The 16,108-nt window shown below is 39.3% G+C and overlaps 1 protein-coding gene across 2 annotated transcripts in view; it reads right to left on the reverse strand.

Moving 5' to 3' along the window:
- The window catches only part of retreg3 (reticulophagy regulator family member 3), a 42,256-nt gene that overhangs the window by 3,912 nt on the left and 22,236 nt on the right, over nucleotides 1-16,108 (reverse strand). For both annotated transcript variants that reach the window (XM_057817452.1, XM_057817453.1), the window contains 3 exons: nucleotides 7,311-7,448; nucleotides 7,146-7,219; nucleotides 6,944-7,076 (listed from right to left, as the gene is read on the reverse strand). In XM_057817452.1, coding sequence (XP_057673435.1) covers nucleotides 6,944-7,076; nucleotides 7,146-7,219; nucleotides 7,311-7,448 — 345 coding nt within the window. The remainder of the gene's footprint in view (nucleotides 1-6,943; nucleotides 7,077-7,145; nucleotides 7,220-7,310; nucleotides 7,449-16,108) is intronic.

Consider the following 16,108-nt stretch of genomic DNA (forward strand, 5'->3'; position numbering starts at 1 on the left):
GAATAATGCAGTTTATACGACCACCATTCTTCATGAAAAACATGCCAATCACATTTTCACCACATACATTTGGAAAAGTGATGTCCAGTAAGCAAGCTTATCATGACGGCACAGTGGTTAGATGATAATTGAAACATGGAGAAAACGAAGTCAGCCAGTCAATAATACATTCAGTATGTAAAATGACGAGCGGTCAGATGACTTTGTAACGCTGCCTTTATTTTCAGCTTAACAAAACTCAGGCACAAAACAATACGCACGGAGATGCGAGCTCCAACTCCATCCAAATAGTACTGCCGTGTATCAGTTTAGCTGCTGTAACGCAAATGTTGTGAGTGCCGCAAATGTAAACAAAGCGCTGCAGAATGGGTACATGACATCTCGCTCTTTTGAGTTAATCATTTTCACAGTGTGCAACAAAGCATATAACATTAGCAATCACTTTTCAAATTAATTTAACTTATTTGTCTGCTCAATTACAGTCACAGTAGATAATCAAAACTTATGAATGAATGAATTTATTGTCATTGTCATCATCATCAGCAAATCATCAAAAAAAAAAAAAAATCATCAAATCAATATCAAAATCATTAACAGTTTCAGAGTGTGGAACATTTTCAGAGTGTGGAATTTTGTTTACCCGAAGGAAAGACGAAGATGAAGACAGACAAGGAAGACGGGAAAAGCAAATGCTTATCGGAAACCCGTCCCCCATCAGCCCGGGTCGCACAAACAGCATATTGTGTATCAGTCCAGTCATAGTCTAACGCATTTCGTTCGAAAGTCATTAAGTTCCATTTTGTCTCAGGATTAAACTCAGCACGCACGTTGCAATGGCAGTTCAGTAGTGTGATTTTGCTGAAGGGCATGTCCTAAGCAAGTGTTATGTCTTATTTTTTGACCCTGACATTTAATCATCCTTTGCTGCGAGAACATCTTATCTGTGGTGTGTGTACGCTTTACAGTTGAGTTTGGTCAATGTACTGTTTTATTATGTTTTGTTTATACATTTTTTTGAAGTAACTTAATGAATTTATATTCGTTAGCGCTGCATCACATGTATTCCATAGGCGAGCCCCAGTGTTTACAATCGAGAATGATTTCATTGCAGATGGTCTGTAATATCACAGATTAGCAAGCCACTATGAGTCTGATCTAGAATGTTTGTGAATATATTATCAATGAGTGTCGCACTGTGTGTCGTTATTCGTGTTGGTTGCGTAATCAGAGGCCGTAGGCCTTGACAATACATGGAAGCAACAAAGTCATCTATATGAGGATTTTTTTTAGGATTTAAGATATCCAGATTTGTGTCCCCACAGCAAAACACATGCTTGTTATTCGTTTTAAACAATATCTTTTCCATATGCTGAGTAAAAAGCTGTCCGTTTGAGTCAGGTGCACGATAGACACAGCAAATGGTAATGCGTTTGCAGTTTGGGATACTTAATTCAGTTGTTACACATTCCATCAAATCATCAATAGTAGTTGACATGTCATGTGGGACATCAAATTTAAACACATTTCTTACAAATATTGCAATACCCCCCCCCTCCCTTAGATGTCCGATTTATTTGGGCAGCGTTGTATCCGTGCCCTGAGCGCTTATCAGTCAAGATAGGAGCGCCCTTCAGGAACTCACTTGGGTGCGACTGCACAGCTTAAGCATCCGGAGCAGAATGACTTATTGACTTATTATTATTGGCACTTATTAACTCTTATCAATTTAAATATGCACATTCCTGTTGTAATGAAATAACAATAATATTCTGTAGCCACAAATATTATTCAAAATCTTTTCTTCTTCCAAGTTTTTTTTTGGGATTAAGTATAATAATGTCTTGCTTAAAATAAGGCTGTTAAGATTATTTTCAGCTAGATATTTTTCTTCCAAGAAATCTGAGAGAAATACACTTGAAGCGCTGGCAGATAATTTCACTTATTTCCAATAGATTTACACTTAAAACTGACTAGTTTTAAGGAAGTGTGTTTTGCAGTGTATTAATGTTATATATGTTAGGAATGGCTTACTTTTAAAGGCATTTTTGTGCAACTTCGGTATTTACTCTTTAAGTAATTGTTGCCAAAAGTTTACCATTACACAATGTCAGACAATCTGTCATTATTTAGATGTTGGAATTGACGACTTGTTCATATTTTATGTTGGAAAAAAAGAGCAATAAATTATATTTTTGCACAGTAATATTTTCTTTTGTGTATACTTTAAAATTTTACTTAAATCTTTTAATAGAATTATCGGCTTGACATTATCGGTTATCGGTTGGAATGAGGAGGAAATTATCGGTTATCGGTATCGGCTGAAAAATGCATTATCGTGCATCACTAATCACTAATTCCCCCCCCCCCCCCCCCCATTCTCTTTTGTGTTTTTGCATTGCAAGCAAACTCAATGAAGATATTACTAAAAAAGCATTTGTAATCATTTTCTAGGAGAAATTGAGCATTATCTGACAGAATTGCAGGGGTGCCAATAGAGCAGGGCGGTAAACCGAAAATTTACCGTTACCGAAATTCTTCAAGATGACCGACGTAATTTTGACATGTCGGTAAATTTGGTAATTTAATAAAACAAGAAAATATAGTCTTTTCATCCCGCTTTGACTCTGTGTTGTTCGGCTATGTTAATTCCCCTTTAAGAAAGCAGAAAGTGTGCTAACGTATGGAGTCACGTGGTTTTCAGGAAGCCAAACAAACAGAAGCCCGGTAGGCTAACGCTAGCGGCTAACGCTACAAGTAAACGGGATGGAGTCGGGCTTAAGTTAGCTTCGCCAAACTTTCACCCGACATTAAGTAAACTCTTGGCGGGTTCCAGACGGGCTTTCACCCGCTGTCCTCCCTGGTTCTCACGATATCAGGAGAGGATGCTTTCAGTGCTTTCTTCTGGTAGCCAAGCCACAGGCTAACGCTAGCGGCTAACAGCGGCTACAAATGAACGTGATGGACTCGGATAGCGGCTCTAACCTTGTCGAAACGGCTGAAATTAATGAGTGGACTGGGCACGGACTTCATTTAGCAATCATTATGTTGCGTTATTTGGCATCTCTTTGTGATTTCTCTGAAAGCTCTTTGTGATGTCTCTGAAAGCTTTCATGATGGTAAAGCACTCAGCATAAAGTATAATCCAACAGTGAAGCCTATATATAATATGACAGTTTAATGGCCACAGCTATTTTCCTGTATGTGTTTGCTTTATTCTGCCATCATAAAACCTTAAATGTTTCATTGGCATCAGAGCAATACAGCTTTAATCTGGTTGTGTCTGTGTGTGGGGGTGCATGTATTAAAAAATGTTTAGGAAAAAAAGAAAACCTGAAACCTTGACGTAAACACTTGTGTTGAATAATTATATCACAGCAGCCATTACCAATAAGTCGTCTGAAGTGTACTGTTAAAGCTGCAAGTCATTTGTGTTAGAATGACATGTTTGCACAGTCGTCATATTGATTTTTATAATGTACATTTTTTAAGTCATACAAGCTGTTATAAATGTTCACACTAGAATTCTTATTGTTTACAAGATTTTTTTAAATACTTAATGTTTAGACTGCATGTGCAATTGTTAAATTGAAAGCTGGTAAATAAATTTAACGAGAAACGGTTAATTTGTATTCCATGCATTGATTCAAAATTTCAAATTATATAACAGTCCGCTTGGGCGAATTTATCGTCATCGAGGTAAATCTGCTCAATTTATCGTGATACGTACTTAAGGCCATATCGCCCAGCCCTAGGTGTCAATACTTTTGGCCAGCAGTGTATGTTTTTCGCCAAGGGCCGAACAGCCATATTCATGAAGTAACGTAAAAAAATAAAATACTATAAGGTATAATAAGGTACTGTTTACCTCAGTCTGGTACGTTGTAACTCGGGGAGTACCTCTAGTTTTATTGATTTGGGTGGATACACTGCCCACTAGTGGCAACAGTTAATATGACATAACTCATTTAACATGGCTGAATCCAGTTGCTCCCTGTTAAGACCAACATAAGGTACATTTTAATTGGAGCTAATGTTTTTTTATGCATTCGTTATGTAGTTTATAGGAATATTTAGGAGTTTTTGTGGGAATATATGTTTGAACGATTTGTTAAGCGCATTGTAAAAAAAAAAAAAGATAGCATTTTAAAGCATTTAACCCTTTAACAGCGAAAATGTCGGATGTGACACGTTTACGCATATCATCTTTGATGCCTCGTAACGCTGTAATTACGTCACCCACGTGCCCGTTTGCTCTCGTTTGAAAGTACGAAAGTTGATGTCCACACCAGTTTTTATTTGAAGTCAATCAACCAAGTAAAACGGGAGATAATATCATTAGTTTTATTGCACTCATAAATATGCATTAAAACGCTGCGTGGACCATGTGTCTATCTCCATATTTCCATAATTTCTTGTCCTTTTTCCAAAACCGAAAGCAGCACAAAAGACTACATATCCCAAGAGCCGTTGTGATGTCAAGAAGGACGAACCTAATGTGAACATTTTTACTAAATTGACGAGCAAGGCGCCAACTAAGGAAAAGGAGACACGCGAAGCAAGCAACGGCCGGTTGGATTGAGCGAGCGACTATGAAACATGCAGAACGAATCGAAAGCTAAATTTAGCGCAAGCTAATGCATTATTTCATTAACTAAAGGAATAGGATGAGCTGTATTTGTCATCGTTTTCCTCAGATTAGTCGACGTCTCGGCGAGTAGAAGTGACAGCAGCGCGCAAACGGCGGATGAGTACGCTGTGTGACGTTGTATGTGACGCAGCTCAGTGACATGTTCAAAAACAAACTTTATTGAGTGTGCAAAAAAAACTATTGGTTCGCATGCCTGAAAAAATAGAATTAAACTGAACTACTTGTCAATATTTTTGAAAATACTTTTTTTTTTAGTGTTTATTATTTTTCCTTCACTATCAGTCTTTTCACTTTTTATATAGATGTGTGTTCCAGAAGCTTGATTGCATGTACATATATACCTTTGATACGGTAATGGGTACAATACCTAACTTCACAAAGAGATATCCTCTAAACCAGCGGTCTCAAACCGACTCCACAAAGGGCCGCAGTGGGTCCTGGTTTTTGTTCCAACAGATCCAGCACAAACAGTTCAACCAATGAGGTTTCTACTAACATAAGCAGCACCTGATTGCAATCAACTGATTACACTTGTAAGAAACCAGATTGGTGAAAAGATATTTGTCTCGTTTGGTTGGAATGAAATCCAGTACCCCCTGCGGCCCTTTGAGGACCGGTTTGAGACCACTGCTCTAAACCCTTTTTGTGTTGGATAATATATATAATTTTTTTTCTCACCATTTTGCACTGTATGTAACATGTTTTGACCACAGTATGTGCAAAGGCCAAATACGCCTATGACCATAGCTGCTGTTTGTGTTGAACTGTCAAACATAAAACTATTCAATCTTATTTTTTTCTATTGAATGTTAATCCTAGCAAGTTAAATAAATAGTACCAAGCTTCAAAACGGTTGGTCGAGTATGTTTGGTTGTCAGTAGGACATTAACATTACAAATTTTGAAAAAAGATTTTGGGATTTTTTTTTTTGTCTTTTTGGGTCCAAAATGTGGATTAAAGTTGGTCAGTGAAGAAAACAACAGTTTGGACATGAAGTTCAAGGTATCCTGAAAAAAGGGACCCAACTTGGCCATTGTGAACAGTTTTTTCTTTGAAATATAAAGGCAACATCAAAGGCATGCAAATTCGGCAAAATTGGCTTAGGTGTTAAAGGCTTAAGGTAGCGGATTTTTGCTATGTAAGTTATTCAACTGTTCGTTTGTTGTACTTATTATTTATACCATTTGAGGCTAAGCTCGGGTATTTTAATCTATTTTAAATGAAAATGCAATTCCGCATAGTTTGGGGGAAAAAAAAATATTTGCATTTAATGCTCTTTTGAAAGTGTAATCATAGCAAGCCTTTGTTTTAGTATCAACCTTATGTTTTTAAGAAATTAAATAATATTTACTTATTTTCATTTCATAAATTGTTTCAAATAAATTAACATGGTTTTATTTAATCCTCGCTGACCCCCAGAAACTGTTTGAAAGCACAGAATAACCAATTCTAACCCAACTTTCGTTTTAAATTGTAATAATTAAAATAAACAATATTTCTTTTTTTTTTTTTAGAGAAGGTTCAAAAAAGCTTCATGAAGCAGTGAAACTTTAAAGCCAATTGGTTTGCGCATGGCTCAATGTTTCAATTTCCACTATGGCGCCATCAAGTGGTCTAGAAGCCCAGGAGGTCAACAGTGTTAAGGATTCTCTAGCTATTTGAATGTGCTTGTTATTATATTTTTAAAAAATGCAACGATTGCTCCAAGGATAATTTGTTATTCATTTTTATTTGGGAATAATAATTTTTCCCAAAGTGTTTGGTTTAAACCAGGGGTTTCCAAACACCTCCGTAAACCTGGCCCCCCATCAGATGCAAACTTACATAAAAATGGTGTCAATCGTTTGTGCTCCGTTTTTGCAGTAAACATTTTCGTTTGTGCTTCTATCATTTTTAAGATATTGACCATTCTTTCATAGGTCAAGCTGAGATCAGTCAACCAGGTCAATTGTTTATGCTTCATTTGCACTGGTTTGTGCTGTAAAAAGTTTTGCTTGTGTTGCTATCGGTTTTATATATATAGAAATATTAATTTCAAGTGACGACGTCACTCGCAGATTTTCTGTATTCAACTCCCTCGGCTCTCAACTCTCAATAATAGAGGTGTGTCTCAACAACTAGCGCAAATGTAGCACAAACAAATGGCACCCATTCGGTTCCATTTTGCATTAAATGGGGCTCGAGATATTTATTTTGAGTGAATACGTGACCCGCACCCCCCTTCATGTCTGTTTTTGCTCTAACTGAAAATGACTTTGACACCCCTGAGAAAGATAAACAACCATGAAAACTCACCCTCAGAGCCCTCTGTTAATGGTGTCTGGCCCCGGGACAGGTTAAATGTCCCGTTCTCAGTGTATGAAATCTCAGCGTCAGAGTGCTCCGAGTCAGTCAGAGTTAGTTCCTTCGCCACGACACCATCGTCAAACTGCAAGAAACGACAGAGCTGATCTAAGCTAAGAGCGTTTGCATGAGTTGTTTTGTGACGTGGACTAACCGTAGGACAGAAAGCAGCCAGCTCCTCTTCACTGTCTTCGTCGGAGACGACGCCGCGCAGAGGGATGCGCAAAACTGCAGAGAAGGTGCAGAGAGATGTTTTTTATTCAGTGAAAAAGCACAGTCCTGTTGCGGAATGACGGCGTGTAACGGTGATGATTCTCACATTGGTTGTCCAGCGGCTTGGACATCATGTATCCACTGACGCTGAAGTCAAGGCGCTGCAGGCCCGGCTCCAGCTTCACAAACACGCGCTGAAAAACTCGGTTGTAGGCTGCGAGTGGGGCAAGGAGGGTTGCCAACACTGTACGAGACAGAAAATTAAAAAAAAAGTTTTTCTGAGCTCTGAGCTGAGTGCTATTGCCGATGGTAGATGTCCAATCAAGAGTTCAACACTACTAGACGTCCAAACGGATTGGACGTCTGCACTAGTGCTGCAACTAACGATTATTTTTATAATCAATTAATCAGACAATTAATTAATCGATAAATCGGATAAATGTCACTTTTTTCAATCACCTTCACAATTTAACTTGTTTTAGACATGTAGAGTGGTATGAAAAACTAAACCTTTTGAAATTTCTCACATTTCTGCATAAAATCACGATCAAATGTGAGCTGATCTTTGTCAAAACCACACCGATGGAAAAACAGTGTCCGCTTGAACTAAAACCACCCAAACTTTTACAGGTTTTCATATTTTAATGAGGATAGTATGCAAACAATGACACAAGGGGAAAAATAAGTAAGTGAACCAATCAAAATTAATATTTTGTGGCCCCTCCTTTGGCAGTAATAACTTTACCCAGACGCTTCCTGTAGCTGCTGGCCCATTTTCGTCTACAAAACTACTGTAGTTCAGTTAGATTCCTGGGATGTCTGGCATGAATCAATTGAAGCTAAAAAGAAGATGGATGCTGCAACAAGACAATTATCCAAAACACAGACATAAACCAACTTCAGAGTGGTTTCAGAAGAACTAAATACATGTTCTGGAGTGACCAACTCCTGACTTGAACACCATTGAGATGCTGTGGTATGACCTAAAGACAGCGATTCATGACAGACATCCCAAGAATCTCACTAAAGTACAGCACAGCACTTTTGTAGAGAAGAATCGGCCAAGATTAGTCCCGATCGTGTGCCAGACTGATATGAAGCTATAGGAAGCAGCTGGTTTATGTTATTGCTGCCAAAGGGAACGCCAAAAAATATTTAATGTGATGGTTCACTTACTTATTTTTCCCCTTTCTGTCATTGTTTACATGCTATCCTCATTAAAATATGAAAACCTATAAACGTTTGAGTGGTTTTAGTTAAAGCAGACACTGTATTTTCATCTGTGATTTTAACAAACATTGGATCACATTTGATGGTTATTTTATGCAGAAATGTGAGAAATTCCAAAAGGTTCAGATACTTTTTCATACCACTGTTGGTTACGATGAAGACAAAATGGATGACTATTTCCTTCAAAAATAATGTTTTATTACAGCTTACTGACTTAACTGTACTTAACTGACTACTGTAACAGGTTGTATGTGCTTAAAACAGAAAGTTTTTAATAAAGGTTATGAGCATAAAACAAAAATAATTTTTCACAAATCAGTTGAAAGCCTTGTTCATTGACATTTTTTTCTTGCAGGCAAAGCCCTGATATAAATTTAGGGCTGCAGCTATCGAATATTTTAGTAATCGAGTAATCGACTGAAAATCCTATCAATTAATTGAGTAATCGGATAAAACAAATATTTTTTCGGTAAAGAGCAATTATAAATATACATGAGAAAACAAGACATTTAATCTAATATTGAACCATTTTCAGTCAATCAATGTTTTTATTTTCGATGTACATTGCTGAAAACAGCCAAAAATTGCCTCAGATGTGACTAGAATAAAAAAAAAGACCAATTCACTGCTTTCACTCCAAAAACTTTTAGATCTTATAAAAAAAGATACTGTATATAGATATATTTCTTACCTAAAAATGCCATTACGCTTTATAACTCACATCACTTAAAAGTTAGGTGTTTTTCCCACGTGTTTCAATTGAATTTCCATTGGTGTCAAGCCATTTTTAAGTTCTAGTTAAGTTTTAAGTTAGTCTAAACTGTAAGTCCTGTGGCCTATACTACGAAGCCGGTTTTCTGGCTTAGCAGGGTAACTTCGAGAGTAACTTTATCACGTGCGACGTAAGTTCGCGGCTATGCGAGACTACGAAAGGTGGATATGCTGGAACCGAGAAGTGTTGCCATGGCAACACACGCCAAACCTGGTCGTGTCAGAGTTAGATCTTGCTTAACATCAGGATTCCAATTAACCACGCTCTATTTAAACAGCACTCCTCCGCGGACGTGTCCTCCTGACAATGACAGCGCACTTGGACGACCCATACGACATTGGCGCGCGGATTGTGAGGGGCTCTCTCCGGAGGGCACGGGTATTTCGGGACCGCCAGAATCCGCTGGCGTACCCGGAAGATGTTCTCCATGAAAGATATAGATTTTCAGCTGAGGGAATTCTTTACCTGTGCCAACTGATCTAGGCAGACGTCACTAATGTAACCCGCCGAGTCAGGCCCTCACAACCGCGCAGATTGTGTGTGCCTGTCCGTGCGCTCTTTCGCCAGGGACAATATATGTATTCCATCGGTGATGCTGAATATCTGCGTAAGAACACTGTATGCCGTGTGATTCGGAGTGGGGTATGGAAACGCTTCAAATTGATGCATTTATAATAATCATAGAAATATGTAGACTATTTAAACATTGAGAAAACTTGCGTTTTTTTCTGCCAACTGGAGGAGATTAAATTAAATGTCAAATCCACTGATAGGACAGACGCACAAATATAAAAGATATAAATGTTTATTGAATATGCATCTTACAGTCTTGTTTAACTGTGAAAAACCGTTACAAAAGACGGGCTTTTATTTACGCAACAACGCATGGCATCCCCGCATTTCCTTCTTCTCCTGACTCCTCACAAATATAACTGGTTGTCGGGCTCGGGCCTGCAAATCAAGTTTATTGATCGGACCCCGAACTAAAAAAAAGAACATACGTATACAGTCAAGGGGACTAAACATACAATCATCCTGTTTCGTGTGGTGATGCGTGACAATTATTTCTTACTGTTAATGTACCAAATCTTATTTTATTGTCCTGACAGCAGGCTTTATTTCTTTTCATGGACATAAGTAAACTGGCATATTGACGCATTCACAAATCACACGATCTGTAAATTCGCTGTCAACAGACCTGTTGCGTTCTACTCGCCGAAGCAGTGTTGGATTTCGCGGTGAGGGTGGATTTTAATTCCTCATAATTCCGCATGATCATCGCGCATTCCTCCTCCGTGAAGTAAGGTGCCCGTGCCATCGTCACAAGTAGTGTTTGACTCTGGTCACCGCCCCCTTTTATGTGAACGCGCAGTAACTCTGACTGGGTTGACACAAGTTCGACTAATCAACCTCATAATCAGCGTCGTAGTACCGATTGACCACAAACTAGACAACCAGGTTTTGTCAACTCCGGTTACCCGATGGTAAACTAGATTACTTCTGGGGAGGTTGAACTCGGTTCGTAGTATAGGCCACTGATAGGATTTTGAGTTTTTGCAGTGTTCAAAACAAATGTATTGTAACACACAGGTGTCAAACCAATTCCAGAAAGGGCCAAGTGGGTGTAGGTTTGCTTTCCAACAAATGAAGAGGACACCTTTTCACCAATCAGATCTTTTACATGTGTAATCAGTTAAACTTTGTCAGGTGCTGCTTGTTTCAGTAGGAAGTTCATTGAATAAACTCTCTGCACGGTATCAGTTGGAACAAAATACAGCACCCACTTGGCCCTTTCTGGAATCGGTTTGACACCTGTGTTGTAACATATCAGGTTATAATATGGCGGGGATACTTGCATGCGTTCCTGTATGCACCGCGTGACGTGCGGGGTTAAGGGAGGTGCGGGAGAGTGAGAGACGTGCCTTCCTGTTGTTGTTGTCGTTCCACAAGTTCCCAAAAAAGAAATAATTGCAACCTAACGAAGCCTGTGACTCTTAGTCAACGTTACAGTATGATACCTGCTGTATTAGAGCACATTAGGGACCAGTGTTACTTGGTGTTTCATCCAGCAATGCCTACTGAGCTAAAATTGACAGTTAGCTTTATCATATATTCATTTTACACTCTCATCACTCTACAGCGCTATGTTTTCATAGATTAAATAAAGCCTGTATGTAAGACACGTTAGCCACTCATCGACAGTGGTCTTAATTAATAGCAGGCATGAAAACGGGTCAGGGGTTAAAAAGGTGAGAAGGGTGTGGAGGAAATATGTTCCGGCGTTCTGCCAAAATTCTGCCTACATGAGGCGAATTTGACAATTTTAATTTCTCACATAAGGCTTAATATTCGAGTTAGCGGGGGTTTAATTCGTTAAAGGAGTTGATTTCAACCACCATTGACTCGCGCTAGCTTAGCCTACAGCTAAGGAGGCAAAATGGATATTTAGAATTTCCTTAAACCTAAGCTTTCAAAACCTTCAACAACAACTGAGTTTGAACCGAGGATTGAGCACGAGCAGTATCAAAAAGTCTTGGCTGCCTTGTTACCTGTTGTGCTGTAATTCCAAGTGGTGCTTGAATTGGATGCTTTTAGCGGTCGACAGTCTTTTTGAGTAAGCGCAAAGTTCGCAGCGCACTGAGATATTTTTGTCCTCTTTACTGGACAAAAATGTGAAGTAATGTCTGTGTTTCCAGTGTGCAAATGCAGCCGTTTGTGGTATATCTCCTGCCTATTTCATTGCATCCTGACGAGGTAGCAAGGCAATGTTTTGGCCGCAAACTCCCAGCACTCATGGCTCACGCATCATAGTAATTTGGGATGGGAATTGATAGGATTTTTACGATTCCGATTCCATTATCGATATTGCTTAACAATTCGATTCTTTATCGATTCTCTTATCGATTCTAATTTGGGGAAAAAGAAGAACGAACGTTTTGATTGGCATCGAGTTTGTTTAATCAGAAGTCACAACCTTACAAACTCACAACGAGATCAAAAGAGGCCTAAAGCCTCAATGTTAACTGTGGCAATAAGTGGCAAATACACAAGAATGTGTAACATTTTACTGAAACATTTATCTAATAGAAATAAAAAATATTGGTATATATTGGCAGATAGGTTGTTGTTCTGCCTTTGGCAATATGTGTTAAAGCAGCGGTCCCCAAACTTTTTCCTGTGAGGGCCACATAACTTTTCCCTTCTCTGATGAGGGGCCGGGGTCAGTTTGTAACAGAAAAAGTGTGACGATTGCAGAAGTGCATAAATGTAAAAAATGATTGTTTTTTAGAAAGCCACAATCAAATAACCCTTTCTGGATTCTTCACGGAATGAAAGTAAATAAAAATAAAAATATAATAATTAATAATAAAAACACTTAATTAAATAGATAATAACCAAATAACCCTCTCTGAATTCTTCAGGGAAAAGGCCAGGAAATAAATAACACGATTGAGAAAAAAAAAAAAATTCAAAATGGCCGGACCAAATGTGGAGGCGGGCCGTATTTGGGCCGCGGGCCGCAGTTTGAGAACTGCTGGGTTAACGTGTATTATTTTACCATTACATTGAATTGCATGCCTTTTAGTTTTTGTGGCGCTTACACTCTCAAGTGCGGGCGCCCTTGCGCTTCCTCACGCGAAGAAGAACGCGCTCACGTGAAGAAGAGCGCGCTTACACCCGAAGGAGAAATGCCGCATCCAAGCGAGTGAGCGAGTTAGTGAGAGAGGGAAACACTCCTACGAGCCTACGTTCTTTGTTAATGTTAATATCTACAGAGGCAACGCCTGTATGTATCATCTTTTGTGTTGTTGTTGTTGTTGTGTTTCCACTCGCGATCGGACACTTAAATCCAGTTGTGTAGTGGTTTGAACGATGTGCTAATGCTAGCGAACGGATGCTAACCATTTGTTATTATTGTTATTAGCAGCTAATCATCGCTGATTTACGTTGATGCAAACCTGTTTGTTATTGGGGACGAAATTGATTTGTTTCATTTCTATTCTTAGTTTCACTCTTCAAGTGATGGTTGAATAAAGTCAGCAAATTATAACAACGTCTTCTGCATCGTCATTTGGGAGTTTAGCTAGCTGTATAGCCAGGACTGAGCCTTAGCCTCTCTGTGAGGACAGCGCAGTCGTATTCCCTCCCGATGCAGTTATCTCCACCTTGCAATGACCGCAAGTCGCTTTGTTGTAATTTTTCCTCGTGAAGTGAAGACACACTTTCGAGCGTTTGAACCTACGTGCTGTCTTTGTTATGTTTATGGCTGCAATGCTCGTGCTTACCCGTCGTAACCTTTCATTTTCACACTCTTTCCTGGTGAAGTGTAGTCAAACTTTGGAGCGAGTGGTTCTTGGCGCCATGCTAGTTTGATGCGTCTGGACAACAAGACACGTCACGACGCAATACGCGTCTTTAGGAATCGTTAAAGGGATCGTTAAGGCTTTTTCATTGTGATGTCGAGGCCTCGAAACACTTGGAACCGGTTCCGAATTGGAATTGGATTTCGATTCCTATCCCTAATAGTAATACACGTAACCTGTTTTTTTTTCCATCCCCGATCAGAAAATGTGACATGTGATGTCACTCCCATGACTACAGTATTCTTCATTCTACACACATTATGGGGCAATAACAAAATAGTAACACACAGGCATCAAGGAAAGTAACTTTAATCAGATTACTGATTTAGAAAAATGAATGCGCTAGATTGCTCTTTACTGAAAGAAAGTAATCAGATTACAGTTACGCATTACTCACATAACGCGGAACTGACAACACTGCTTTTATTCATTCATTCATTCATCTTCCATGCCGCTTATTCCTCACGAGGGTCGCGGAGGTGCCGGAGCCTATCCCAGCTAACTACGGGCAGTAGGCAGGGGACACCCTGAACTGGTTGCCAGCCAATCGCAGGGCACAAGGAGACATACAACCACTCACGCACACACTCATACCTACGGACAATTTAGAGTGTTCAATCAGCCTACCATGCATGTTTTTGGGATGTGGGAGGAAACCGGAGTTCCCGGAGGAAACCCACGCAGCACACAGGAAGGCCGAAGCCCGGGATTGAACCCTTGATCTCAGAACTGTGAGGCAGACGTGCTAACCACTCAGCCACCGTGCCGCCCACTGCTTTTATATTACCGTTAAATACACAAGCTTGACGCTAACTTAACGGGAGCTATTTTTTCAACGGAGATTTGGCTAGCTCTGGCAGTGTTCAACGCAAGCTGCAATGAACGGCAGTAACTTTGTCTAGCGCAAAATATGAAAACGATTGAAACCATTACTCACCAAATTCAATATGCTGGCAAATGCATTCATCAAAAAAAAAAAAAAAAAAAAAAAAATTGGGAGGGAGACCTCCCCTCGTCCATCGAACGTGAATTTGTGCTTAGGACAAGATCATCTGTCGCAATTAGCGATCTTTGACGCTCTCTTTTTCTCCCCCTGCATTCAAACTTGTTTCTCTCTCAGCGGCTGTGATTAACCTCAATGTAGTTGCTCTCCTAGCTGCCTATCATTCGTCTTTGTAAGTTTTTAGTAACTTTGTGTATTGAATTTGAAAGGAAAATGTGTGTTTTGTTTTTGGCGAACTTTTTCATAAAGCTAAACTGTTGAAGCTACTCACGTGGAAAAATACGATTGTACAACATTTTAAATGTATTCATTTGGTATATTTTAGTTACCACGATTTGAGAGATCAATAAATTGAAGAAAAGTAAGCCTTGTGTTTGGAGTGTTTGTTTTTGGGTTTGCTGGAACAGAGTCACTGACACTCGCAGCATCAAAAGGGGAAGGTGTTAGCGCTGCTGCGCCAAGCCACTTCTGGCTGCATTTTTGACACATGAAAAATAACGAATACGTACTACTGTATGACAGAAAATTTTAGTGGTTTTGTAACCGCGACGTTTTCATAGCATGGTAAACCGTGAAGGTAACTGGCACATGCCTACACCCGACCCCCCCACCCCTCTTAAAAATTTTCTCCTCGGATCTACACGATTCATGTAGGTCATCCTTTTGTACTTCAAAACAGCAAATTTTGCTGAAAGGTGAGATTTTCATGCCTGAATAGAGACCTAGCCCTCCGCAGGGCTAACGTTACGTGAGCGAACCCTAACGTTAATCTTATTTATTAGCGCTGAGAAGTGTTCTGCTTTAAGATGGCGGCTGTTTACTAACACTGCTGACTGTCATTTCGCATCTAGTTCAACATACATGTGATATCTATGAGACGCATCAGACGCTACCTGCTATCACCGTAGCATAATGTGGGCTAGTCTTTAGCAACGTCGCCGTAGTTTGTAGTGGCTGTCGGCAGCAGAAAGGTTTTTTATAATTTTTTATTGCTTATTCCTCTACGCACGTGACATCAGCGCTTTGTCCCGCATTAAAAGTAGTCCGGGTAAAACATGAATGATGCTTAGAGCTGGCAAAATTAAACGATTCCTCGAGGTGAACAAAATTACTCGGATCAGTTTTTAAACTTGAGTTACCCCATTTGCTCGAGTATTCGTTTCAGCTCTAATAAATTGTGTCATTGACTAATTTATTTTATTAAAACAAACTAAACAACAAAATCGAATGAGGAGGTGGCAGACTGTGATGAATCAGTTTTCTTTTTCAAACAGTTGTTCCTAAATACAATATAAATCCAATTTCAAAGCACACGCTTGTATGACAATTTAGACTTTGAATGGGGTTTGTGTTGAGAGACTTAGCTGTCATGGGTTTATGTGTGTGGTAGCAAGTCTCATCAAAAAAGAATACAAACGATACATTTGGCTTCATTTACTCACCTCTGACAGAGGGACACTGTATCTACCAACTCAAAGATAATCTAACTCTTGATGCTTCATAATATTGATTCAGCAACCCAACCTGAGTGTAGC

This window comes from Corythoichthys intestinalis, chromosome 16, assembly GCF_030265065.1.
Source record: "Corythoichthys intestinalis isolate RoL2023-P3 chromosome 16, ASM3026506v1, whole genome shotgun sequence".
In the NCBI taxonomy this organism is placed as follows: Eukaryota; Metazoa; Chordata; class Actinopteri; order Syngnathiformes; family Syngnathidae; genus Corythoichthys; species Corythoichthys intestinalis.